This window comes from Pseudomyrmex gracilis, unplaced genomic scaffold (assembly GCF_002006095.1).
Source record: "Pseudomyrmex gracilis isolate BER0280 unplaced genomic scaffold, ASM200609v1 scaffold_287, whole genome shotgun sequence".
NCBI classification, from domain to species: domain Eukaryota; kingdom Metazoa; phylum Arthropoda; class Insecta; order Hymenoptera; family Formicidae; genus Pseudomyrmex; species Pseudomyrmex gracilis.
This window is the reverse complement of record NW_018020871.1, coordinates 139,856-164,750: the sequence shown is the minus strand read 5'-3', so window position 1 is coordinate 164,750 and position 24,895 is coordinate 139,856. Positions and strand designations below refer to the sequence as shown.

At 34.3% G+C, this 24,895-nt stretch overlaps 2 protein-coding genes across 7 annotated transcripts in view; both read right to left on the bottom strand.

The window, feature by feature from the left end:
* Positions 1-1,097: 1,097 nt before the first annotated feature.
* LOC109859781 (eukaryotic translation initiation factor 5) lies at positions 1,098-12,250 on the bottom strand. 4 transcript variants are annotated; one of them, XM_020438331.1, is made up of 5 exons: positions 11,766-12,250; positions 4,977-5,346; positions 3,261-4,780; positions 1,858-2,043; positions 1,098-1,773 (listed from the first exon to the last, which is right to left on the bottom strand). In XM_020438331.1, the coding sequence occupies exons 3-5, from the start codon at positions 4,335-4,337 to the stop codon at positions 1,636-1,638; spliced, it is 1,401 nt and encodes a 466-aa protein (XP_020293920.1). In that variant the 5' UTR covers positions 4,338-4,780; positions 4,977-5,346; positions 11,766-12,250; the 3' UTR covers positions 1,098-1,635. The 4 variants fall into 4 exon arrangements, with proteins under 4 accessions (XP_020293920.1, XP_020293924.1, XP_020293921.1 ...); XM_020438335.1 differs by lacking the exon at positions 11,766-12,250 and adding an exon at positions 11,397-11,508; XM_020438332.1 differs by lacking the exon at positions 11,766-12,250 and adding an exon at positions 6,665-7,068.
* Positions 12,251-13,401: 1,151 nt separating this feature from the next.
* The window catches only part of LOC109859782 (serine-rich adhesin for platelets), an 80,233-nt gene continuing 68,739 nt past the window's right edge, over positions 13,402-24,895 (bottom strand). For 2 of the 3 annotated variants that reach the window (XM_020438337.1, XM_020438336.1), the window contains 11 exons: positions 20,937-21,254; positions 20,533-20,763; positions 19,976-20,337; positions 19,428-19,815; positions 18,937-18,993; positions 17,058-17,383; positions 16,634-16,874; positions 16,034-16,227; positions 14,681-14,868; positions 14,440-14,604; positions 13,402-14,139 (listed from right to left, as the gene is read on the bottom strand). In XM_020438337.1, the coding sequence (XP_020293926.1) occupies positions 14,117-14,139; positions 14,440-14,604; positions 14,681-14,868; positions 16,034-16,227; positions 16,634-16,874; positions 17,058-17,383; positions 18,937-18,993; positions 19,428-19,815; positions 19,976-20,337; positions 20,533-20,763; positions 20,937-21,254 (2,493 nt within the window). In that variant the 3' untranslated portion in view covers positions 13,402-14,116. The remainder of the gene's footprint in view (positions 14,140-14,439; positions 14,605-14,680; positions 14,869-16,033; positions 16,228-16,633; positions 16,875-17,057; positions 17,384-18,936; positions 18,994-19,427; positions 19,816-19,975; positions 20,338-20,532; positions 20,764-20,936; positions 21,255-24,895) is intronic. The other variant, XM_020438338.1, reaches the window with a different exon arrangement.

The window sequence follows — 24,895 nt, the reverse complement described above, 5'->3', positions numbered from 1 at the left end:
AATCACTTCTGATTGGATCATACTTTTGGAACCGCAGCAGATTTTGAAGAATAGTCCTATTATAAGTGATGATCTCTCAACCGTTGAGTTGTCTGAACGCACCCATTGATACAAATAAAACATCTCAATATATACATTACATATTTTCTTTGTATAAATTATTACTATGATATTTAACAGTGAGAAAAAGATTTTAGAATATTAACAGGAGAATAAATAAAAAAACATACAAATATATATATATATATTTGTATGTTTCTTTATTTATAGGTGAATAAGCTTATGTCATAATTAATAGAGTTTATTCATATAAAACAATATCGCGGTGAAACAATTTGATAATATATAAAAATAATTATATACATATGATACATTAATTTTGACATAAGCTTATTCAACTTTCGTCATATATATCTATTTGTTATAATCTTTTTCTTCTTACTTATGCACTGTTTGTCCTATTTATTTTTTTAATGTGTTTCTATTTCTACATATATATAATTGTATACACAAAATATAGATATAATATAATATAATAATAATCTATTATAATTGTATTTATTTAGTGGCTATATATAATAGNATATAATTTTTCAAACGAGACTTTTACAATATACATTTCTTCCATATACCGAAGACATTATAAATTTTATTTATTACACACATATATACATATACATGTTAGTTGTTAACGTTAGACATTTAGTAAATGGCCAATAGTTTTACGTTTTGAGAAGAAAATTGAAAAGAAGAGTAGTTACATTATCGACACGACGTAGTTGCGAACAACCAATTGCTACTATTTAGTTTGTACGGCGCTCGCTGGCGCTACGAGCAACCGCCCTGCTTGCCCTCCGATCCCCGCGCCTACTCCGCGAATTTTTGACGCCGTCTGTACATACTTGGAAATATTTGAAAATCAGTACACAAGTTATTGTAGAAATCATTTTTCTTAATGCTATTACATCCGAATAAAATAATTTTGAAAAAAACTAATGTAAGAGAGATTCTCATACATTTACTTATTATATACACATATGATAATAAAAATCAAGCTTCTTTATTTTTTTGTTTTGTAAGACTCAAAAGAAAGATCATTTCAATAAATCACGTTTATTTATGATTATTAATAATAATTAGAAGATACAATAAAGAAAATGAGTGTTTAGCAGGCCAACTTTCAATATTTATGAAATTTATCGATCTTGTATGTCTATAAAAGATGCTTTTAAAGATATACGCGCATCTCCGAGCCAATTAAAATCCAACAACAAACAATAATTAAGACTAATAAACGTTCAGTAAGTGAGCAATTATCGTTAAGGCAAATTAAAAGTAGCACGAATATTTCACTGTATGTACAGGAAAAATAAAGCACACTAAACGCTCGGGAGAACAATTAAAATTCTTTTCTTTTTTTGACTCACATGTAAACGGTATTGTTAATCGCAGTGGCCTAAAATACAACGAAACATCTCCTATATTTATATTTTTGCGTATAACTTGATATTACGTCCATCTGCATGCTCTTTGTATATTCTGAGTTTAAGAAGGGAAATGATTATTCATCTCGTATACATATATCAGACCAGCTTTCCATTGTCTGTTCGCGCATGTACGTGTAATATAAGTGCTTTAAATGGCATCAATATCGAAATCATCCTCGTCGGAATCATCGTTTGCGACAGCGGCAGCGGCGGGTTTCGGCGCGGGCGGTGACTGTTGCTGTTGTTGCTTCAAAGATTCTTGTTTGGCTCTATCATCATATTCAATCTGAAAGGAGAACGTAAGAAACATTATGCGTTAAATAAAGCTACACAATATATTAAAATAAAACTTGAAAAAAACACTTTTTACCTCTAAATCGTCATCTTCTTCCTCGGATTCGGAATCCTCCTCCTCTGCAACTTTCAACCATGTTAAAAATGGTACAGCACGGTCATGAATTTCTTGCGACAGATCCTTCGAGACATACTTCTTACTGACTTTGCTCGCCCACTCATCAAATGCCTTCTCTTCCAAAATATCAGCATCATAAAATAACTAAAATACACACAAATGTTTCGAACAATTTTATACAGTTTGTAAGTACATTTCTCATAGAACGTTACAAATAAAATAAATTTTAAAAATGGATCTTGTAATAAGTGATTATAATTTGCAAAGAATTAGATATAACTTAAGTTATATCTAATGTAATCTTAAGTTATATCTGTTCTTCTGTTGTTTAATGACGTTAGAGACGAGAAATTATATACTAACAATCAGTTATATATATATATATATATAGATAGATTAGACAACACTTATTTATCGATTTTAAATAAAATCAATTGATTTATATACTTGACATTGTGTAAATTATATAGATATAGAATACACAATATGATAAAATTTCTATAGTTTCACTCTCAGTTCTTAATTAGTTCTGACTTAGTATTGACGAAATTTTACTCGTGACAATACCTATATTACTTTTTTTAAAAATTTGACAAATTTCAATATTTTAACAAATTGAAAATCATTTGATGTGAAAGAATAAGAACTTTGCATTGTTGAATACTTTCGTTCTGAGTTATTTGGTAATTTAAGGTGCGCTTTTTAATGTTTTTTTTTTTTTTGTATTTTGTCGCTATCTTTTTAGAGTCTACCATTTATATTATTTTATAGCATATCAATTACTAAATACTTAAAATGAAGTCGAAACATACTGATACATTTGAATTTTACAGAACGAAGTTTGTTACATTAATTTGCATAATATTCTGCATCTGGTCTGAATTTGCCGAATTTATACATCTGGATTTATTATTTATTACGAATCCAAGTCATTTATCATAACTTTATCTTATACACTAAAAATTCGTTACAAACGACTTTACTCTTCAATTTTTTTTTTTTATGAAAAGTTAATACAATATTATCGTGATCTTCAGAGAAACAAAATACGCCGCAAACTCAGTAGTGAATATAGTAAATATAGCGTGAAAATCAAGAAATTGAATGTAAAAAGCTTTGTGAATTGAATGTATGAAAAGCTCAGTTGCAGTTTAATTTCCACTAACAAGAGAAATGGTATCTGCTATTTCGAGAATTATTTTACATTTCTACGTGACAGATATTAGTTTTCGACGTATTTTCTAAGTTTTAAGATTATAAACCAATTATATTTTTAAAAGAAATCACAAAAAAGACTTTAAAAGTAAAACTTCTATTAAAATGTTTTCTACAATGTTTTTTTATAAAGTTTATTTTTATACCTTAAAAATTCCAGGAACTTTCGGCATCAGAGCGTCTTTATGCAATGCGATCACCTGCTCAATACCTCTGATCAAATACTTCTGCGCTTTGATGTCGTCATGAGTGAAACGAAGCAACAGAACGCGGTGTTTCTTCGCTTGCGCGGCAATCCCTTGATCGAACAGCAATTCGGCGAGAATCAACGGCGCCTTGGTCTTGATCTCGAGTCGCTCCGCTTCGGCCACAAGTTCCTTATGATTGTTATCGAGTTGGCCAGCGTCGCGACGGCATTTAACCAGTTTGTAGAACATATCCATGCGCTCTTTCTCGCTCTTATCAAGATCATCGCTGATGGTCATACCTTTCGCGCCGTCCGTCAAATCCTGAAGACGAGCTCTAACCGCTTCCTCAGATACATCCACCGCCCATTTGTCGTCGTCTTCTTCGGTATTGACTGTTCTTTCCGGTGGAGGTTCCACTACAATATCCCCAGTGTTGTTGGTCTCACTCTCCGGTGATCCTGATCGATCGTTACCGTTGGTGGTAGCAGTGGCAGCAGTAGCGGCCGTAGCCGCGGGGTCGCCATTGGCGCGCTTCGCTCGTTTGCCACGTTTACCCTCTGTCAACGAGCTACCTTGCACCGCCGGATTCAGACTCGGCGGGTTTTTCAAGATGTAAGTGTTTAACTTATGGTTACTCTCCAGAAGACCATGATGACCACAGGCTTTGCAGCCTTGCGATATCGTCCCCTTCTTAGAGCTAACCATCAGCTCGGTCTCCGGATTGTCACAAGCTGGACAAAGGACATATTTTCGGATAAAACCATCCAACAAATCTTGCAGTTTCGTTGCATCGTGCGAACCATTGACGATAAAGCGTTCGTTCTTAAAATCAAATTGAGTTTGTGCGCCCAGTTCGCAGCCGAAATATTTAGTCGGATATGTAGCTGGACGACCTATGGCTTTTGCTACATCTACCATGTTGACAATCACTGTTTTGATGCCGTTTCCTTTACCTTCCACTTTTGCCTGAATCCGTGGCATCTTGTAACGATAGAAGGCATCGCTGACATTGCGATTGACATTCACGCTCCCCATAGTGACTGCTGTTTACGTCTCTTCTTACTTCTGACAAATTTAACTTCTCCGGCCGACAATAATTTCCAACGAGACGTCGTTGTGAATATATTGACAAGTTGCGACGAAAAGAATTGCGATTAGCTTGAGCAATTCAAGATGACGGTGGACTTGCTGTTCGAGCTTTTTTTCGTTTGTTCCTCAAGTAGGTAACGTCTTTGTCCTGATTCTTCTAGATTTCCTCTGTCGCACGTTTTCTGCCAGCGGCAGTTTGACAGCCAGCAATAGCCAGTAGCAGGCAATGGCTACCTGCTCGCAATGGCTCGTAATAGCAGCGTGTCGAGTCAGGATTGTTCTCCCTTTTCTCAGGATTATAGTCCTTAGCGGTAAGGCGTGCCGCGCCGCTACCCGCTGCTAACACCAGTCACGTTTCTCTGAACGGTTGTAGCTTCCGATGCCTATTACTATCAGAAAAAAAAAACAAGCTTGCCTTTAGCACCAAACAATCGATATAAAATAATTGAAGCATCTCTGCTTTATAGTCTGTAGAGAGAATAGAGCTTACTGCATTATCTACTTTGATATTCTCTCTTAATCTTTTTTAGTATGAAAAGTTGAACGATATCGATCGAAATGGCTTTGAGACTCGCGAATACAAACCTGGAAAATTTTGAGGTCCTGTTTTTGGGCAGGACCAGGTGAAGGTTTAAGAATCGTTGGATGGTATCTTGATGCCTTGGGTGCTGCCTCGGTTTCTTGGCGGTGGTGGGCGGGGTAGGGGTGTAATCTTCAATGATCATACACGCTGCCTGTCCGTTGCTCTTCGCTCTGAGAAAGCCTGGCAGTCGGTCGTACCAGGTTGGTAATAATGACGATGTTAACTCGGTGGTTAACTCGCACGGAAACAAACAATCGTGGGTGGTGATGGTGTTGCCGTTTGATACTCGCCGATCGGATAAAAATGTTCTGCTGTCACCGCCGCCTTTGCTACACGCCAGTCCTTTCCTTTTGGATGATATCCTGGATGTTTCTGTCCGGCATAAAATTATTACATTACTCGATTGCGTCATTTAAAAAGTTAACATAAAATATTTATTTAATATATTATCTAATAATTGTGATTAATTTGATTAGTGCATTATCTTCTCTCATTTCTTCCTTTCTAACCTTGATCTTATTGGGAACATTTCAATCGCAGGATTGAAAATGTATTTTAAATCTAAAGGAAAAAGGGAAAATCTGCTCAAATTGCTTTTATCCATGTGATTCCAATCTGCTGAACGCGCTCATAGCATGTAGAACCATGTGAATAAATTTCATGAAAGACTTTTTAGACACACACGATCATCGAAGTGATGTATGTTTCATCTGGCTTAATGATGCTAACGATCATTTGTACGATTTTTGTGCGGAACAGGCCATGTTAGGATCATGATAGTATAAAATCGTAGACACGGACTAAATGTCTCTCTTGAAGATCGTGAGAACGAAATTGTTACTATGCATCAGCTTCGATGTTTTTCGAGTTGAAGAACAAATGCAGTCGCAATAAAATGGGAGCTCAATCGTGACACAATTTGTTTTATTCTGATTTATTTTTCAACAAGATATTATTTATTATTATTATTAATTTAGTGACGATAATGTGTCAAAGATTAAATCTCACAATTTATTATCTTGCCTATAAATTTTTTTCTATAACAAACAAGTACAATTTTTTAAATACAATATTTACACGTATGTTGATTTTGCAAAAGAAATCAGCAAGGTGAAATATTTTTTAACAATCGTCACACATAAGAGAAACTATATTCTCTCGCATAAGCAAGCGACAGAGAGAACATGCGTATCGATTTAGTATCTACGAGATACTTGACAGTACGATAGAATACAGGGATTAGTGTTACGGTATGCGAGTAATTCTGCACCCGATTGTAGCCAGTGCAGTTGTTTACAATAAGTGTTATTAATATTGATTCCTGCGCTCCATTTACCGCGTTATAAGCGACGCATTCCCGTAGCTACTGTTACGTTAATTCAAGATATATCACGACGCACTAGTTAGCTATTACACTAACTGCCGCAATTATAGGTGCTGTTTTTACAAAACAACGGATTTTTTCAACTATAATGTACAAATATCAATTAATTGAAATAATTAAAATGTAAAAGAATGTAAGGGAGAAATTGTTCTTAAGCTTCTTTCAAATTTAATTTTACAATTTACGCGCTCAGAGTCCGATAATGTTTTTTCTACGTCCTCTAGAGATTAAGCAACGCGAGATAACAATCGTTTGAGGTGACTACCTACTTCCCGGGGAGTTGCACGGTAGAACCGGAAGGATTACCTGCTCGGTACAGACGCATAAGTCGTGATTTGCGACGGTGACGCGGCGGCCGCAGTCGCTGTCGTTGAATATCAGGTGTACCCAGATTTCCTTCTCCAACAACACCCACAAGATTAAATGAGAGAAGACCACGAAGAGGAAGGACAAGATTCGGAGGTGAGAATAATAGGTAGACAGAGAGAAAGAAAGAGAAAGAGAAAGAGAGAGAGGGAAAAAGTGGAGCAGGTCTGTCGCGTTGCCGAGAGTGAATCGATTCGCGCAAGGGGTAGTATAGCGAGATCGCGAGCTCAAGAGGTCGGTCTCTCTCTGTTGATGTAACTAAAGTAGTCGCTCGTCTCTTCGTGATCTGGCGATTCTCGGGGATCCGGGACGGCCTACCCCACGGTGCGCACGCGTTCTCACCGTTGTGGATATTGATCGGCGCGTCGACACCGATCCGCAAACGCCGTCGTCTTTTCTGAGGAGAGAAAGAGAGAGGAGAGGAGAGAGAAAAGAGGAGAAAGGGAGAGAGAGAGAGAGAGTGAGAGAGAGACAGCACGCCTTTGGGCAAGGTCATTCTTCGCTTTCGAGCATCTAAGATTTCGTTGCTGCATTTCTTTCCTACGCGATGATAAGATTCGATTGCTCGAAATAATCTAATATCTATACTATATAGTCAATATATAAATCAAATGTTTGTCATACTAACTCACTAACAGCCAATTTTTTCACTTCTAGATAAGTTTTCGATAACTTTATCTAGAAGATATATCTCAAAATTGGTTCTCCTTATTGGTTCTCAGAGGAATTTATCCAGAGGATAGCTATCGAGAGGTATGAAGAAATCGGCCGTAAGAGAGAAATTTCTCTTGGTAGATAAATTAGATATTTTGTGTGTATATATACATGAATATCAAATTAATTCCGACAGAAGATTGTTTTAAATTATTTCTGAATTTATCTCAAAAACTTCTAATTCTCATTTAATAATTATTACCTAATAATAGTAATTATATACCATGTGATTGATAAAGAAACTTTTTGTATATTATTAGTATAAAATGTAAGAGAAAAACATCTTTGTTCAATTAAATTTCTAACAGATATAATTGCGACAATAATCATAATTACTTATTTATATTTATCAATGGAAAATCTAAGAAGCTATATATAGTGTGTAAGATACGTTTTTAACGGTAAGTTTCGGTAAAGTAAGTAAGGTCGTTATTAAGATAAACATGTATGATTCTTTGTTTAAAAGTGTGCACTTAATTATATATGAAGATCACAAGAGAAGTATTTGATAAGTCACATTTTTGTAATTTTAGAAAAGAGCAATTTTAAAGTTCGAAATGTATATGTATTTCTGTTACACGTTTTATAAAAAAAATTTAATTCTCGGAATCTATCCTTTTCTTGCTTTGGATAATTAAAATACTCCATTTTAACTATCAAATAACATCAAAAACAAAAAATAAAAAAAAATTGACTTCTCAAGTTCTTCTATGGTCTTCATATGTAACATATATAAATTACATATATAACATATTTTGTGTGTGTGTGTAATTTTCTAGACATATTTGACACATTAGACTCTTGTTCGACTTGTTTAATTATTAACTTTGCAATAGTGTTAATAGACACTTTTGCTCACAGCAAAACTCGTTTTTTTGGTGCAATCTTTTTTTGCGATTCGTATTCGGAGAAAGTGGGAACGTGCAGCAACTTGCGATGTTATTTCATTACTAACCGAGAGAGATGACATTCCGACGTAACTGAATAATTATTTTCACGCAAATAATTTCAATAGCAGGTTTGAATAATTTTTTTTTCAATGAATGAATTGAAAACGATAAATTTATTCAAACCGATTAATTCTGGTAAATTCCAGTGTAAATGGGGAAATTTCACAATTCACGGAAAGATGACGTCTGAGAACCGCTCTGCCGACTGATTAAGAGGTATTATTTTGCATCGTTATCAACAACAGTACATCATACGCATACTTAAGGGTCAAAGCAACAAGCTTGGCCAGATAAATACAAAGAAAAACTTTCGTGATTCTCGCATAAACAAAGAAAGAAGAGTATTAATCAGTTATATACGACAATTAATCCTGTGTGCCTTCCTCTTCCCCCTCTCTCTCTTTATCTTTCTTTGATGCAAGTGTTTCACAGTATTTCGAAAACTGTCTCGCGTTTTTCATAAATAAGATAATACAACAATATATTTTAAGAAAAAGTTAAATTCTCTTTATTAATGACGGGAAAAATTTTTGATATCTTGATATCAAAAATTATTATTATTTATATAAGAATATAAAAAAATTCTTGATATCTTGATATTATATAAGAATTTTATATTGCTCATTATGTAACTTTTTTTTAATATGCAATATGTTTCAATTATCTATTCAATTATCTAGGAAACAGGAAATATTATTATGTATCTGTCAAAGTCAATAACGCGAGAAGAGCAATTCGGCGAAATGTTCGAAACTGCAATCGAAACGGTTCGTATTTGCCAGTGTATTTACAAACACGAGTTAAACATAGTCGTCGATTACAACTGAATCGTATTACAAGCAAATTATTACTAGAAAATCGTACTGAAAGAATAAAAAACATATATAGGTATATATATATATATATATATATATATATATATAATATTAGCAATTATCGGCATATTTACAAGATCTAATCGCATTTATACCGCGTATCTCAAATTGAACCCTCTTACATACTCTGAGAAACATATGCCGCTCTACTTGAACAACTACATTGTCTTCAAGTGGAGTCAAACTGAATTCGTGAACTCTTTGTCCGTAGACTAGGTTAGGTTCCTAAACCTATTCAAAAATTTCAAACCGTTGTTTCTATTAGATACTAGTTTTGAGCGACATTTGATGACCCTGAAGAAAAACTTTAGAGCCTTAGATAAAAGATAGAGGATGTTGACAGCCGTCCAATAGCTTCGCGAATATTCAGTTGTAAAATGTGAAAAGGGTCTGACAGACCCAAGTCTATGGAAGACGTTAGTTTTCCGAAAAGTAAGTAAATTTTCAAACTACTTTCAAACTATTTCAAACTATTAATTAAATTTGTTTTAGTTTGAGCACTTAAAAAATATCAATTAATTGATTTTTTTTTTCATAATTTTGTCAAAATTTATGTACTTTTACAGCAATTTATTAAGTTACGGAGTGCAGACTATGCGATTTACGAGAGCTGTCCACCCGTAGAATTAGTAAAAAATTGTTTTTCTTTCAAACGCTTGTATCTTCAAAACTACTTGAAATTTTTTCAATTTGTTTTTTATCGACGCAAAATTGCGTTCAAACTTTTTACTAAAACAAAAATGTCAAAATATTCATTTATTATTAAAATATGTCAAAGATAGGCACTCTAGAAAAATGCATTCTTCGAAAAACGTCTCAAAGACATTGTAAACAATTTTTTAATTTTAAAATTGTTAGAAGACAATATTGTTCTTGAAAGTATGAACAATACTCTACAAAATTGCATTGGAATTTCGTAAAAATCTTAATTTAAAAAATTATCCATTTTTAAACAAAACATCTTTTTTTCGAAAAAAAATTGTCAAATTTTTCTTTAAACGCTTATAATCTTCAAAACTACTGGAAATTTCTCAATCTTTTTTTTATTGTGACACAATCGTTCAAACTTTCAAAAAAAGAAAAATTTAACACACACACACACACACACAAATATTAATTTTTGGCAAAACTATTCAATCTTAAAGTTGTGTAGATCTCACAGACCCATTTTACAGTTCTCGTAGCTTTTTTTTTAGGTCTACAGTCGAAGAGTTAAATTGCATGTTAAAGTCACACATAAAAAATATTAAATATAAAATAATTAGATTAATCTTATATTTGATACTTTCAGAACTCATTATCAAGCTACTCTTAAAGTTTTAATGAAGTGACCTAGAATGTTCACAAAAATGTTCGGTATAAAAAAATAACACTAACATGGTTCAAACTCAAAAATCATGTTTAGGAATTTTTATAATTAGACTAAATGTAATCGAAAGATACATTACTATTGACATTAATATTAATAAGCAAAAGCATAAAATAAGCATTAAATGGCTGCTTTTACGATCTGCAAGTTGTGATCGCTACTGAACACAAAATGGTTATCATTAGATGACGCAGCAAGTTGTACACGTACAAATGAGACGTTTATATGTTTATATTGGTTTAAGTTCAACGTTTTCAGAAATGCACACATTCAGAGGTAGTAATAAAAGTTCTTTGTTAAATAAAACATGATAATAAATAAATATTTAAGTTTTCAAAGAATTTCAAAAAAACGTTAGAAGAAAATTGCGTATCTTCTAATTATCTCGAGGCGAATAATTTTCCAGTTAAATCATTAAAAATAAAAATGCAAAGTAACTATTGAAAAAATTCAAATTAAAAGATAAAATATAATTGTGCTAGGCGCAAATCTATGTAAAAATTTTAAAACGAATATTGAATATATTGAATTTTAAAACAAACAAAAATGAATTTCAATTTTGCTAAGTATAAGTAGTTAGATAAAACAGTTCTTAGCGGAACATGCATTTTCACGTGTAAATTTGTAATTGAAATTATTAGACACATATCACAAGTATCTCGGAAATTTACTACCTCTGGAAACATGTGAATATAAAGTGTGCAAGACAGTAAACGCGCTTCGCTCCAAAAACTGATAAATTTGAAATAAACATGGGTACGAACAGAAATGTCCACACTCACGACCGGCTTAGGAAGGCTCATTTCCTCCTCCGGCGGTGACGTATCAAACGCACACGAGAGACCGCCGGAGAAGGAAGAGTGGGTCCAGCTCATTTCCGCAGAAGAACGGGGGGACCATAACTCGACATGACTCGTTCGCATGCTTCGTGTGTCCAAAATGGCTGGCAGCTAAAATTAGCGTGCGAGCGAGAAGCAAGAAAAAAGAGAGAATGAGAGAGGTTATGGTGCAAATAAGACAACTGGCAAATCGGATCGGTTATTCTCGCGCTGAACTGAGACCGATTAGCATTAAATATATTATTGTATTACTTATCGAAAGCCCGAGAGATGCGAATAAAAGCGAGTATTTACCTCGTTGTCGAAGTAAAGTCATATAAAATGGTATCGCCCTACTGGACGGCCGCTTTCTAGCGTGAAAATCTGCTGCTCGCGAGAGCCCAAAGTCGAGACAGTTGGGTCGTCTTCCTGCCCAAGAGCAGTCCGATACGTCTGGCGATAATGTACTGGTGCGTTGTACTGCGATCACGGGTCGAGGTACCACGAAAGAGAAATATATATATATATATATCTATATATCTATATATATATATAGACAGAAAAAGAGAAAGACAGCTAGATAGATGGTCGAGTGATCCGGCCTTCTGATGCTTTGTCGTCGCCTTTAGTCGCTCTCAATGTCGTCGACGAGTCGGGTCGTCGAGATAACCGTTGCCAATGCTCGCAAATTGACGTGAAGTGGCAATCCCAATCGTTCTAGACTCTAACTGCTTGAAACTCGATACGTGTTAAACTGAAGAATGCTCCAACTAGTGCAGCACGATGTCTACTGATATATATGGCTGCCTACCGTTTTCATTGTAGCTGCTAGCGCCGTTGACTCGACGGTGTAGTATACCATCTGTTATTACTGGTCGTTGATATTTAACTACAGTCGGTATATTTTATTGTTACGTATAAGTTACATAAAAAAAACTTGTAAAACACGAAAACACACAGGAAATATTCTTTATAAAGAAAAAATCCTATATTTATTTATATTATATATATATGTTTATATTTTTACTTCAATAATATAAAATTACATACGTGATAATACACGGAAAAAATGCATATATTACAATATCTCACAACATAATGCCAACTCGTGGTCCTCGACTGTCCGTTCAGACAAGAACGTGCAATTGAAAGTGATTTGTGAAAGCGATGGAGATTAATTCTAACTTACTTTTCTTTAAATGTGTAATCATGTTATATATACAGGGTGTCCCAGAATTGGTGTAACATCTCTCGTAGACAGGTAGAAGGAGTAAAACTGAGTCGATAAGTCCTATATCATTTTGCTAGATTCGCAATAGTTACCGAGATTTTAATTAACAAAGATCCGCGAATAAGCGTGCATCGGACTGTCTTACGCGCGTAGGACAGCCCGGCGCGCTTCGCACAATTACATTTTAATATGTATATGTATAGTATATGCTGTTATATTAGCTCCTCCCATATGTCGCTATGGGTAACGCCGTTAGCGCGCGCAAGACAGCCCGATGCATGCTTATTCGCTGATCTTTGTTAATTAAGATCTCGGTAACTATTGCGAATCTAGCAAAATGGTACAGGACATTTTGACTCAGTTTTACTCCTTCTATTTGTTCACGAGAGATGTTACACCAATTCTGGGACACCCTGTATATATATATATATGTATATATGTAAATGAATGATCTATTTCAGCTTTTGAATACCAAAAAATAGTTCGTATGAGATACGATACTGACCAAAAGGCGAATGTATTTTCAGCCAGAAACATTTTACATGAGAAACTTCAGTAAATTCACAAATTGCCACGCACTCCAATAAAAATCATTTTTTATAAATCAGAAATCTAAAACTCATAATTAAATCTATTCAATTTTATCTTTAAAAATTGCAACAAAACGAAACAGTAAAACATTTTTAATTCAAACTAATATTTTTAAGAAGTAGCATAAAAAAAATTAATGACAAAATTATAGCGCGGAAGAAAAAAACACTCTTTATAATTATTAATTAACATATCAAAATGACTTTGCAAGTTATTCGACGTAAAATATGTTCAAAAACTCGCTGGATAGAACATCGATGTATACTGTCATTTGACCAGTAAATCAAATATATTTGGATATAAATAGTACGAGAACTATATTACAAAAATATACAGCGTCGCTCTACACCGACGCCAGTTACATCTACACTAAATTGTTTTTCAACAATTACAATTTCTTGTCTCTACACTAATTACATAAATACATTATACAGACAAAAAGCGTTAGTGCCTTTACACATGATATTGTTTTCACTGTTAAGATAATATTGGTGCAACTTCATGTGTGAAGACATAAACGCTCCTGCCTATATGTACATCGTTCGCGTATATGTATTAGTTGTGGTACAGAAATAGTTGCGTACATACAAAGTTTACAGAAGAAAATTACTTCGAAGACGAATAAAAACACGGAATATGCATATATTGAACTGGCTTAACATGATTTTTTAGCCTTTCCTAGTAAAACAAATAAAGATACATTAACGCACATTTATTTATGTATACAATCGATTGATGCTTTTGGACAAGAGTAACTGAATAGGTCGATTATAGACTGTAATGAATATGGTCGAAAAGCATTACAATCAAGTTAATCAGCATAATTCCGTTATCCAGCAGGCCTCTATACACAACTGAACTTGACACCTGAAAATTTAACAGCAATGTAAATTATGACAATGTAAATTATAAAAATAAATTTTCTCCGAATTGCTTTCACAATTGTATACATATACAACTTTTTATATTTTTATATAAATCCCGTGTGTCGATAAGAGTATTGCATGTTTGTAATTACCTGCGACACGAGAATTGCTTAGAAACAATTAATTGTTTTTATATTACATCTCATATTACAGGAGAATATATCATTTTATCAGATGAATTGTGAGAAATTGATTGTACGTATAATCGGCACTTAGAGTAAGTAGAGTTAAATATGTGTACCGTCGTCACTGGAGTAACAGTTATGGCAGTGGAGCTTATGGTTTCGGACACGCACGTCGGTTCCCATTAGTCCATCGCCAAGACGCACGTGACATACGCAACATTTGAAGCACTCCATATGATAAAACAATCGTAAACTCTCGATTATCATCGCTGCACCCCGACCTATGACAGATCGCGTAAGATATTATGTGTTTATTAATAATTAAAACAAAAGTTGTTTTAGACCCAATTCGATTACCTAATTCCTCTCCGCAATGCGAACACTTCTTCTTTCCGCTCACGCTTAGCATTTTCTCTTGATTACCGTTATTACTTGCAGTTGGTGCATTTTGTGTTTTCTGAGATTGCACTGTGTATTGCAACGGTTGATGCTGCACGGTTGATACACGGTTGCCACACGGTTCTTGGTTGTGAATTTGTTCTTGCCTAAAACAGAAAAGTTGCTCTTATAATTAATTATGCATATATTATATAATTTATTTATTTATTAAGTAATTATATTTTTATTAATTATAATATATTTATTAGTTATATTTATTAATTAATGAATATAATAAATAAATCACACACATACATTACATGTAGTATATGGGCAAATCCACCGTAGTTTTAACTTTTGTGAAAATTTATTTTTTTCAAATGTGCGGCACATATATCTTATATTGACGAACATGTCTGGAATAGGTTAAAAAACACCAATTTACACGCGTTAATGGTTTTAAGTAAATGGCGCAAAGTTTACCTTGATTGAGGTCGACTTATATTTCTTTCCAATTTTACACAATGCAACCATTTTTAAATTATGCACTCTTAACGTCATAACTAATAAAATTGGGTTTGAAAATTGTGGCCATATGGATTCCGTGGTAAGTTATGGTATAAGAAAGAGTTTACAATTGATGTGGACTGGAAAAATTTTTCTTGGAATATGTGCCAAGGTGATTTGTGGATATTTCAATAAATTCACGCTTTTGAAGGCAATCTTTGATACACTGGTGTGTGTTTCATTTCTGAAGCACAATGTTCAACAACATCTTAAATTTTTTGTTTTTGTATTTACTACAACTTCAGTAACTGAGTTAGTCAATTAACTTAACGGTGCGTATGTAATATTGTTAACTTTATGAAAAATAATATTTTGCAAAAATGGAGAGAGAAGTTTTTCAGCGGCCACCCTTTTTTACGGTTACATGGCACATGATCGACCTCCAGGGAAAAGATGTATGAAAAGATGAATGCAAAAGAACTAACTTTTCAATTTATTACGAAAGCGTTATATAACACGGCGCAGGTACAAAGTTATTAAGAGTGAAACTCAAATTCGAAAGGGACGAAATTTTATGATTTTCTATATTTTTACCGACTCAGTGTACTTTTAAACGCCAGCAGTGACACGAACGTTCTGCATTCTTATACATAGTTATTTCTAGATAGTGTACGAAGAAAAAATACGTCTTGTGCATATGAAAAACAATTCAGATTCATTAGTATAAAAAAAGGTCCATCAAAAGTTAAAACTGCGACGGATTTGCCCATATATGTACAATATACGCACACCCACACACGTTTTTATGTATTTATTATTCTTTACCTTCTTCTTGTTGAAAGAGGTTTGTCCTGTGTTTTATTTTGTACTCTCTGTGTTAGAGTTTGTATAATAGAATCGGGTAGTGGTTTGCTATCTGCTCGAATTAAAGCATTGTATGGTACGGAGGTACCAGTCACATGCGATTGAGATTTACGCATCACTTGATTTCTTTCGTTAATTCTCCTTTGTTCTGCCTCCTATTGAAAAACCATATAATTAAGATAATAAGAGAATCAATGAATTTTATTAGAAACAATGTAGTAAATTTAACGGTCTTTCACAAGTAAATATTAATAATAATATTTGTATTTCTATCTTTACAAGTGAAATATTTCTATTCTCATTAAAGCCTTCATTAGCCACATTCCATTTGTAAAGATATAAACGTTATTAGTGACATCCAAGATCTTTGCTTGTTAAAGATCGTCTGGAATTATCATATTATTTCTTATACAATACCAAACGCTTTTATATATCATATCATAATATCAATGATATAAGATTTATTTACATTTTTCTACTCAACTGACTATGAGTGTAAAGTCGAAATCCTGCTTGCAAATACTTTTAATTAATTATGTATATTATTTAATGAAAACAAACCTGAATAAGCCAATGTTGGTAATTTACATCATGAGCACCTCTTGGCACGTCACTCTTTCTTCGTTGCACCCACTGATCACCTTGAACGAGTCGCGGTCGCGGTACCGCGCTTAAGGCCTGTAATGTTTGCTTAGACATTTGTTGGCTAGCGTGATTTGTGAGCGTTATGGTCGATGAACTTTCCAGAATCGATGCATTTACTTGTTGAGGAATCGAATCCGCGGATGGTATACGGCTGTTTCTGTGATTTTTAAACAAGAAACTTTAATAATAGCGATTATTGTGTACTAATGTAGCAATAAATATTTGTTTTATATTACACTATTATGAAAAGTTGGTTTCTTTATATGTATATGACGTACTAAAATAAAATTTTAACACAGCATAGCAAAAGTATACATAATTTACTACATATTACACTAACCTAATGGTAACATCTCTCTGTTTTTGATCTGGCATACGTGGTTTGGTAAGCGGTACTGGCGGGGGTGGTGGTCTTCTTTTTGGAGCGTCTTGGAATTGCAAGTTCGGCATCGAGGATCTGTAATTTACTGTAGCAGGAACATAATATTTATATTGCTGCGTATTTTTAATGGAATTCTGCGCAACGTCCTGCAAAGATTTCCACTGTTCCTGTAGTTGTTCGACCAGTCTTTGTTGCTTTTGCTCACGATAAGCCAAGTTATTGCGTTGCCTTTTTAATTCTTCTTGCTCTAGCTGCAAAAGTTCTCTTTCCACTCGTAGTACTTCCTATAATGATATATAATATTAAATAAATTCTTATTATTAGTTTGAATTCAAGTAGAGTAACGGGCTTGTCAAACTGGTTGCAGGGTGTTTTGCAATAAATGTCAACAATATTAGTGATCCATACGTTTCGACTTTATTGTTTTAAGTCATCTTCAGTAGTTTGTAATTCTTACATTCCTTAATATGACGATATAACAGAGATGACGACAGTCGTGACGATAATTTCAAAGTAATAACATCCACACACTCGTTAATACATCAACTTATGTTATATCGTCATGTTAAGAAATGTAAGAATTACAAATCACTGAAGATGACTTAAAACAATAAAGTCGAAACGTATGGATCACTAATATTGTTGATATTTATTGCAAAACACCCTGCAACCGATTCGACAAGCCCGTTGCTCTACTTGAATTCAAATTTTATTGTTCACGAACCAGAGGACACCTCACCACACACCAAGCTTACTTATTATTAGTATTATAAAAATTACTACGCCATTTTCTTGAATACAAATTACATTGCTAATTCTACTGCGCTATTAGATTTATATTTAAAAAGGAAAGGACACCAGGGTGACTTCAAAATAAAGCGGAAACTCTAATCAGAACTATAAAAATTTAATATTGAAATACTAGTTTAACACGCGGCATTTTATTAAAAATTCTTATTTCCAAACCGTAATGATCGCACAAATCAATATAAGATTTAAATCTTAATATCATTACAATTATTTATTTCAATTGCCAAGAGTCCAAAAAAGCTGATAACCGTCAAAAGAAAAGCTTTTCAAAAAGACCTTTTTTATTGTTGAATATCTCAGCCACAAATAATTTGTTTTTTTTTTATTTTTTAAAATTGATTGCCACTAGAATATTGTGTGTAAACATTTAAAAATTTAAATGTCTTAATAGATTAGGAACAACATAAATATTGATATTTTTTTTTCATGCTTTCGCGGTGTGTTGTATTAACATAAATACTGTTAAAAATACTTCGATTTTTTCGATCCTAGTGTTTCTTTTGAAATAAAACAGTCAATAAAAATGCTTTTAATTTAAACTAAAAAAATATTAATTTAGAAATACTCAAATAGATTTCGAAATATTTTTAAACAAATTTCGAAACATTTCAAAAACTTATTATTTTCGATTTTATCGTTATATCTTTATATATACCATGTTCTGTTATAACACACACTACTGTAATAAGAGTAATAGTACAATAAAATAATCCACTAATTAATTAATCTATAAAATATTAATAAGATATTAAAAATATTTTTAAGAATTAATAAAATAATCTACTGATTAATTCATTTATAAAAGACTATTACTAATCTAAACAAAAAAAAATTAACAGAAGAAAACTAGCTTCATATAGGATATTAGGAAAATTAAAACAAAGAAATACTACTATATAAGAAATAAGAAATATGTAAGAAATATACAGAATATTCAAATATGAATATTTATTTATTTTAAAAGTTTAGTACAAGCAAGCGATTAAAACCATTAAAAAGTGATAAGTCACAACCGTTGTTGTCTTACCCCAGAAGGAAATTCATCTTCGTTGCTGCTCAACCCAGCACCAACCAATGTCTTGTTCTGTGAATAATTATCAATAATCCCTGTGTCAATATATGTGTACCACGCTATGTAATTGATCTACACTACAGAACGATCCTTCGGGCAATATTATAGTATCAAGCGTAACTGATTTACAAAAGTATCGATAAAAAAATTATTCAAAAAGAATGAAGATAACATTGCCTCAATAATATTTCTAAGCTATCAGTTAAAACTGTGTGCTTCGCTACAAGAAATTTGTGCCATTGGTTTCAAGTTGTTCGAAAGCATCTGACAAAAACGTTATAAAAAGAAACATTTTTTTCAAAAGATAGCAAAGAATTATTATAACTTCTTGCTACCAGCTATCTACTCACTCTAACTTTTTCCTACTACGTATACTTATAAATATCAGCCTTTTCTTTTCTCTACAATATCGACCGAAGAACAAAGCCAAGCGCGGTTTGGCTCACCTCTTGCTCGCGAATCTGATTTTCTATCGTTCGGATGCGCATCTCCTCCTTGCGACACGCATCAGCGACTCTTCGTTCCTTCTCTTCAATTTTGTTCTGCATTCTCAGCTGTTCCGACTGCATCTCGGTTTTCTTGCCGTCTTTCCTCTTGTCTTCGACATATTTTGCTTTCTCCTCTGCTGTTCCCGCGTTGATCTCCCGCTGTTTCGCTGTCTCATTGTGTTGCTGTTGCTCTTGCTCGCGCGACGAAATATCTTCTTGCTTGCGTGCGTTGTCGTCCCTCTTGCGAAACGCGTCTTCATTGCAACGCAGTATCGCCTCTCTCTCCAGCTGCATCTTCTCTTCCTCAAGCTCGCGCAATTTGTGGGCCAGCCTTTCCCCCAAGTCACTGTCGCATCGTTGATGTATTTCATGATTTACTTTGTTCTCGATTTTACTTTGTTCACGCGTGGTTTTTTTACACAAGAAATCCAAACAAATATTTAAAAGACATAACGTCTTTTCTATATCTTTTAAAAAATTTTCAGAGAAGACCAAATTATTCGTACCTGCTGTACTCGCGATTATCTCCATATCGCCACTGTTCCTCCTTCTCCAAAACTTCGATGATTTCTCGTTCCTTCTTTGTGATTTCGTCTTCTTCAGACGAAGTCACACTGGCGCCAAATGGCTCGCTACTCTGCCTGCTGTGCTGCGACATGTCAGGACTCACAGGTTGCTTCGCCCAATCTTCGACGTGGCCTAGTTCAACGCCGGAGTCCCTCTCGTGGCTCGAATCTTGTTCGTAGTTGCTGTCAGTGTCGTAGGAACGACGATGCAGTTGTTCGATGCGTCTTTCCTCAGCAAGAATTGCTGCCATGTTCGGTGGTTTTGTCAACGTTAATTCAGGCTCAAGATCATCGTCATTGACCTGATAACATCAAGGATTAATGAATAAAAATAATTAGAATTATATATAATAGAAGATTACAAAATACACCGGAAATAATCAAAGTTACAAATAAGAAAAATAAAAATAGAGAGAGAAAAGTGGACAAATATCTATAACATCAGTTTTACCTAAATAAAATAGATAGAATAAACATAATTTTGGATTTTTTCTTACCCCCTCAATACCGAGAAAATCCGAACGTCTTGTGCGTAATTCTTTCTTTATCCTGCGAGTGGAATTCAATCTTTTGAGCGGTTCTGGCGGAGGATCTTTCTCATCGTCACTAATGTCCACCGGAGGCGGAGGCGGTTTCTCCTTCGGAGGTTCCACGCTTGTTGGTGGATTTAAAAGGAAAGACTGATCAGCAATTATCTCCTCATCAGTAGACAAAGTAAGTGGAAGAATCTGCACAAATATGTAAGTAATTAATTACATACAAACAAACGAATATATTGCGGATGTTTCCTGAACCCGTGAAGTTTTGTATTCTTAAAAATGTCTCATTTCCCGTAACAAATCTTGTGTTCCTTAAAGAAAAAAATTAAACTTCCACAAAATTCGACTTATAATCTACCGACCTGTTTGGAAATCGGCGAGGCTGGACTGGAGCTGTTCAATGTGTCGATTAAATTGAGTTCCTGGTTAGTTGTATTCAAATTCGCTGATTGTTCCAGCGAATAGTTGGGAGTCGACGTAACAATCGTATTGACCGGTGCATCGTGAACATCGCTGTCCGTAACACAAGTTCTCATGGTGGTCATGGCGGGCATCCCGATACTCGTCGGCGTTTCCTGCGTGATTTCCTGCGGCTCGTGGTCGACTGCCGAAGCCACTGGATGGTTCGTCGCAGCAACAACCTCCGTCTCTTCCTCTGCTTTCTCGATTACGATCCGTTCCTGAGAAGAGACGAGTCGTAATGTAACCGGGAACCGTACGTAAAATGCGGGTTCGGTCTCGCACCATGTGCCGCACAAATTTTGCAACGCTACATTCTATGCAAATCGGTGGATCGTCTCTACAGCAGCGTTTCTCAAATCCGTGAATATTAGAAAAAATAAATTTTGACTAAGAAATAAGCCGTGTACGTGCTCCCATCAAACAAGCTTCAATAAAGTGAATTTTTTCATGACCTGGATGTGACCAGATTCTCGGAGAAATGTCTGAGACGTGTTTCGTCATGCCGTAATTAAGGTCAATTAAAGTAAAAGTGACAACGCGATGAACGTGACATTGCAATGTAACGATTAAATTATTATTTAATTTTTTATTATTTTATATTTATTTCCGTTTTTGTTAATAGAAGTGTTTAAAAAAGCACATATCTTTTATAACATTATCAAAAAAATAATAGCGCTTAAATGTGAGGTAAGATTAAGCTCTCAAATTAACATTTTTTTATAACGGTTTTAAAGAACATTGTAAAAATTTGTTTGTAGATTTTATGAAATAATCGTCACATTGAATGACATAATGCAATAACGTGCTTTAAGACGTAACGATATCATTGTCGCGTTTCTTCCCAGAACAGGAGAGTCTCATGAAAAATGTTAGGAAAACATTTCACGCGCTGAATGTGGCAATTCTTGCCGTGGGAACACGCGGGTGCATTTTACCAGGCCAGTGCGTGTTGCGTAATGTCGTACGCTCGATGAATCTCCGCGAATCCTGCAATTACGTGCTTTTCTCTACTATTTAAAGCGTTTTTACGAAGACGATATAAGCGATATTGATTGATGACAAATAACGACTTAAGAAACGCTGAGTTTTAGGTAATGAAACAACAATATAATTGTTTTGTACAACATGTTGGCATAAATAATGCAAATGTGCCAAATGTGATGGATAATGACGTAATGATCGGAAAAATATTGTTGGATAAGCGGAATTGTTAAAATCTTAATATAAAAGTTTTTTACATGCATTTTTGTTTTTCGATAAATATGTATGTGAAGCACATAGTTTCGAGATAATAAGCGACTGAAAAAAGCAATTTCTGTCTAAGAAGTTTCAAAAATATTATACAAAAGTAATAAGTTCTAAAATACATGTAAGAATATTGTTAAAAAACAACTCAACTATAAACTCGTGTATAAAAGCAAATCATGTGTTTGAATTAATAATGTGTCAGATATGTATTTTGAGAAATATGCATTGAAAAAAAAACAATTTGTTTCTCAACTTTATCAAAGCGATATTATTTCCTTAGAAACGTTATCACAGTTCCATACTGATAACCTATCACTAAGCTAGTAATATTACAGTTTTTAAATTGCAAAATGTAAAGGTTATATCAGCGCAGCGCGATTGAAGCTCGACTATCGCTCCACTTGTAAACATTACACACGGCCAAATTAAAATTTCGCACTTCACATCCGTTTAGTAGTATCTCTTACCTCACGAGTTATAATTGCATGCAAGGATGAGCACAAAAAAGAAGGGAAGGAAAAAACTACTATACTTTTACTTTCTTAAGTTACAAGCGGTATATTCGTGCACACTACTGCACACGTCTCAAAAATCAGCGCGGCCGTTGGATCACCGTGCTCTCAGGTGACTGAACAAAAGGCAGCCGCAGCACACGAGAGGTCTTTCAGCGGTTGGGGTAGATAAGAGAGCGAGTTATCTAGCTTCTGTTATCGGGACACCGAAATTCTTCGATGCAGACTCGACGCGATATCAAACTCATCGTCATTTGAATGTAAATAAGATTCCAGATGAAATTGATGTAACTCCACATCAGCATGTCTTATATTGCTCGTAACCAGATGGGTTTTAGAATTTACGCGCGTGGTACGTAAACTAAATACTCTCACAATAACAACTCTTCGCAGACAGAATGGGTCTCCCAGACCCATTCAAAAACTGCGCATCAGCGAAAATTAGTTTCGTTTTTTTTTTTTTTTTATCGACGCAGAATCGTTCAAACTTTCGATTTAAAAAAAAACAAAATTGAAAAAATATTGATTTTTGCGAAGATATTCGATTTTAAAGTCGCGTGGGTCTCACAAAGCCTAGTCTGTCCAACTAGTCATCATTTTTTATGTCTGTTTACTTTTGAAAGAATAATTATGACTATTTTTTTATCTTCATCTAAATTATGTATTTATTTGGCAAGTTTAATCAGCAGAGATTTTAATTATTTTTTTATTGCAAAATTTTGAATAAGTAATCAACGATTTTTTTCACCAAAATAAAGGAAAATAACAAGTAGAACGGAACATTTTGCGTGCTTCGAAGATAGGTCCTGAAATACAACGAGCTATGTACATGGCCATGCGTGTGTCTCGTGAGATTGCCACTCGTCTTGTGGCGTTTACTAAAATAAAAGCCGCGGTAACCCCTTGAGGCTAACACACAACTCAGGCAAATCATCACTTGCTTCGATATAATCAAAAATACATATGGGGACGTCTTACCTCTCTTCGGTGCGTCAAGGACGAGACACGTGGTAAGAAAGCGAGCGCGCGAGTCACGCGCCGACAAACGAGCAACAATCCGTTGATGGAAATATCGTTGACGGCGACACGGCTCAAAGTGGCTTTTATCACGGTCAGCAAGAGCCCTCTTTCTTTACAATTAAATGTCACCGCGATTGACCTATGACTCCGCGCGTCACGAGGACGATACGGCGACGTATTTATCGTACTTTGAACGTAACTAAAAGTGCATACTTGTGCTCCCTATTAACCGCGAGATAAACTGCATCAAGTACTCTTGACCAATTTGATTAATAAACGTATTTAATTTACCGTTAATCAGGAAAAATATTTTACAACTAAAATTTGTGAACACGTCTTTCGAGCAATTTAAAATCGATTTTTCAACAAAAAAATGTCAAAACAAACATCTGTCATCAAGCAAAAATTACAAAAATTAACGAGCAACTTCGAACTATCTGTTCAAATAAAAACCACACGAAAATGTGAGAAAAAAAATACAATGTGGCGAAAATTTCTTTGCAGTTTTTATGTATTTGATAGTTCGTCTTCTCTCTTGACCATTATAAAGATCCGTGACAATCAGTCATAATCGCGCGTCAAGCGCCGGCTAGAAAGTTCTATCAAAATTGCTACAGTTCAAAACCGTTACGAGTGAAGCAGTTTTTATTCGAGTAATAATTGTGGTTTTTTTTTTTTTTTTTGGTTTTTGATTAATCGTTCTAATCGACTTAATACTACGATTGATCGCATTCGACAATTAAGATGAAGCGATTGAACATTATCACAATGATTTATTTCTCTCTTACGATCGATTTCAATTAACTGTGATTTAATTACTTGTCTCTCTCTCTCTCTCCTCCGCTGTCGGAAAGCACAAAGTAATTTAAATTCGAGATCACAGTTAATCGATGCTACTAAATAAGACAGCTATTGTATCTTCTTCGAACGGCATATAAATTATATTTGGCAGCACTTGGGCATCTGCTGGATGCGTCGCAGACATCGGTAATACCGTAACAGTAAACTTTATTTAATAAACTGTTGTGCCGTTATAACGTATAGGCAGAGAGTCGTTTTTATACGCTGCAATTTCCGTG

Bases quoted from the DNA above. Each gene is read 5' to 3' on its own strand.
- LOC109859781 (XM_020438331.1), bottom strand. From the start codon at position 4,337: ATGGGGAGCGTGAATGTCAATCGCAATGTCAGCGATGCCTTCTATCGT. The intron at 2,044-3,260 runs GTATAAAAATAA...TGTGTATTTTAG, and splicing joins AAGTTCCTGGAATTTTTAAG to TTATTTTATGATGCTGATAT. The intron at 1,774-1,857 runs GTAAAAAGTGTT...TTCTCCTTTCAG, and splicing joins AAGAAGATGACGATTTAGAG to ATTGAATATGATGATAGAGC.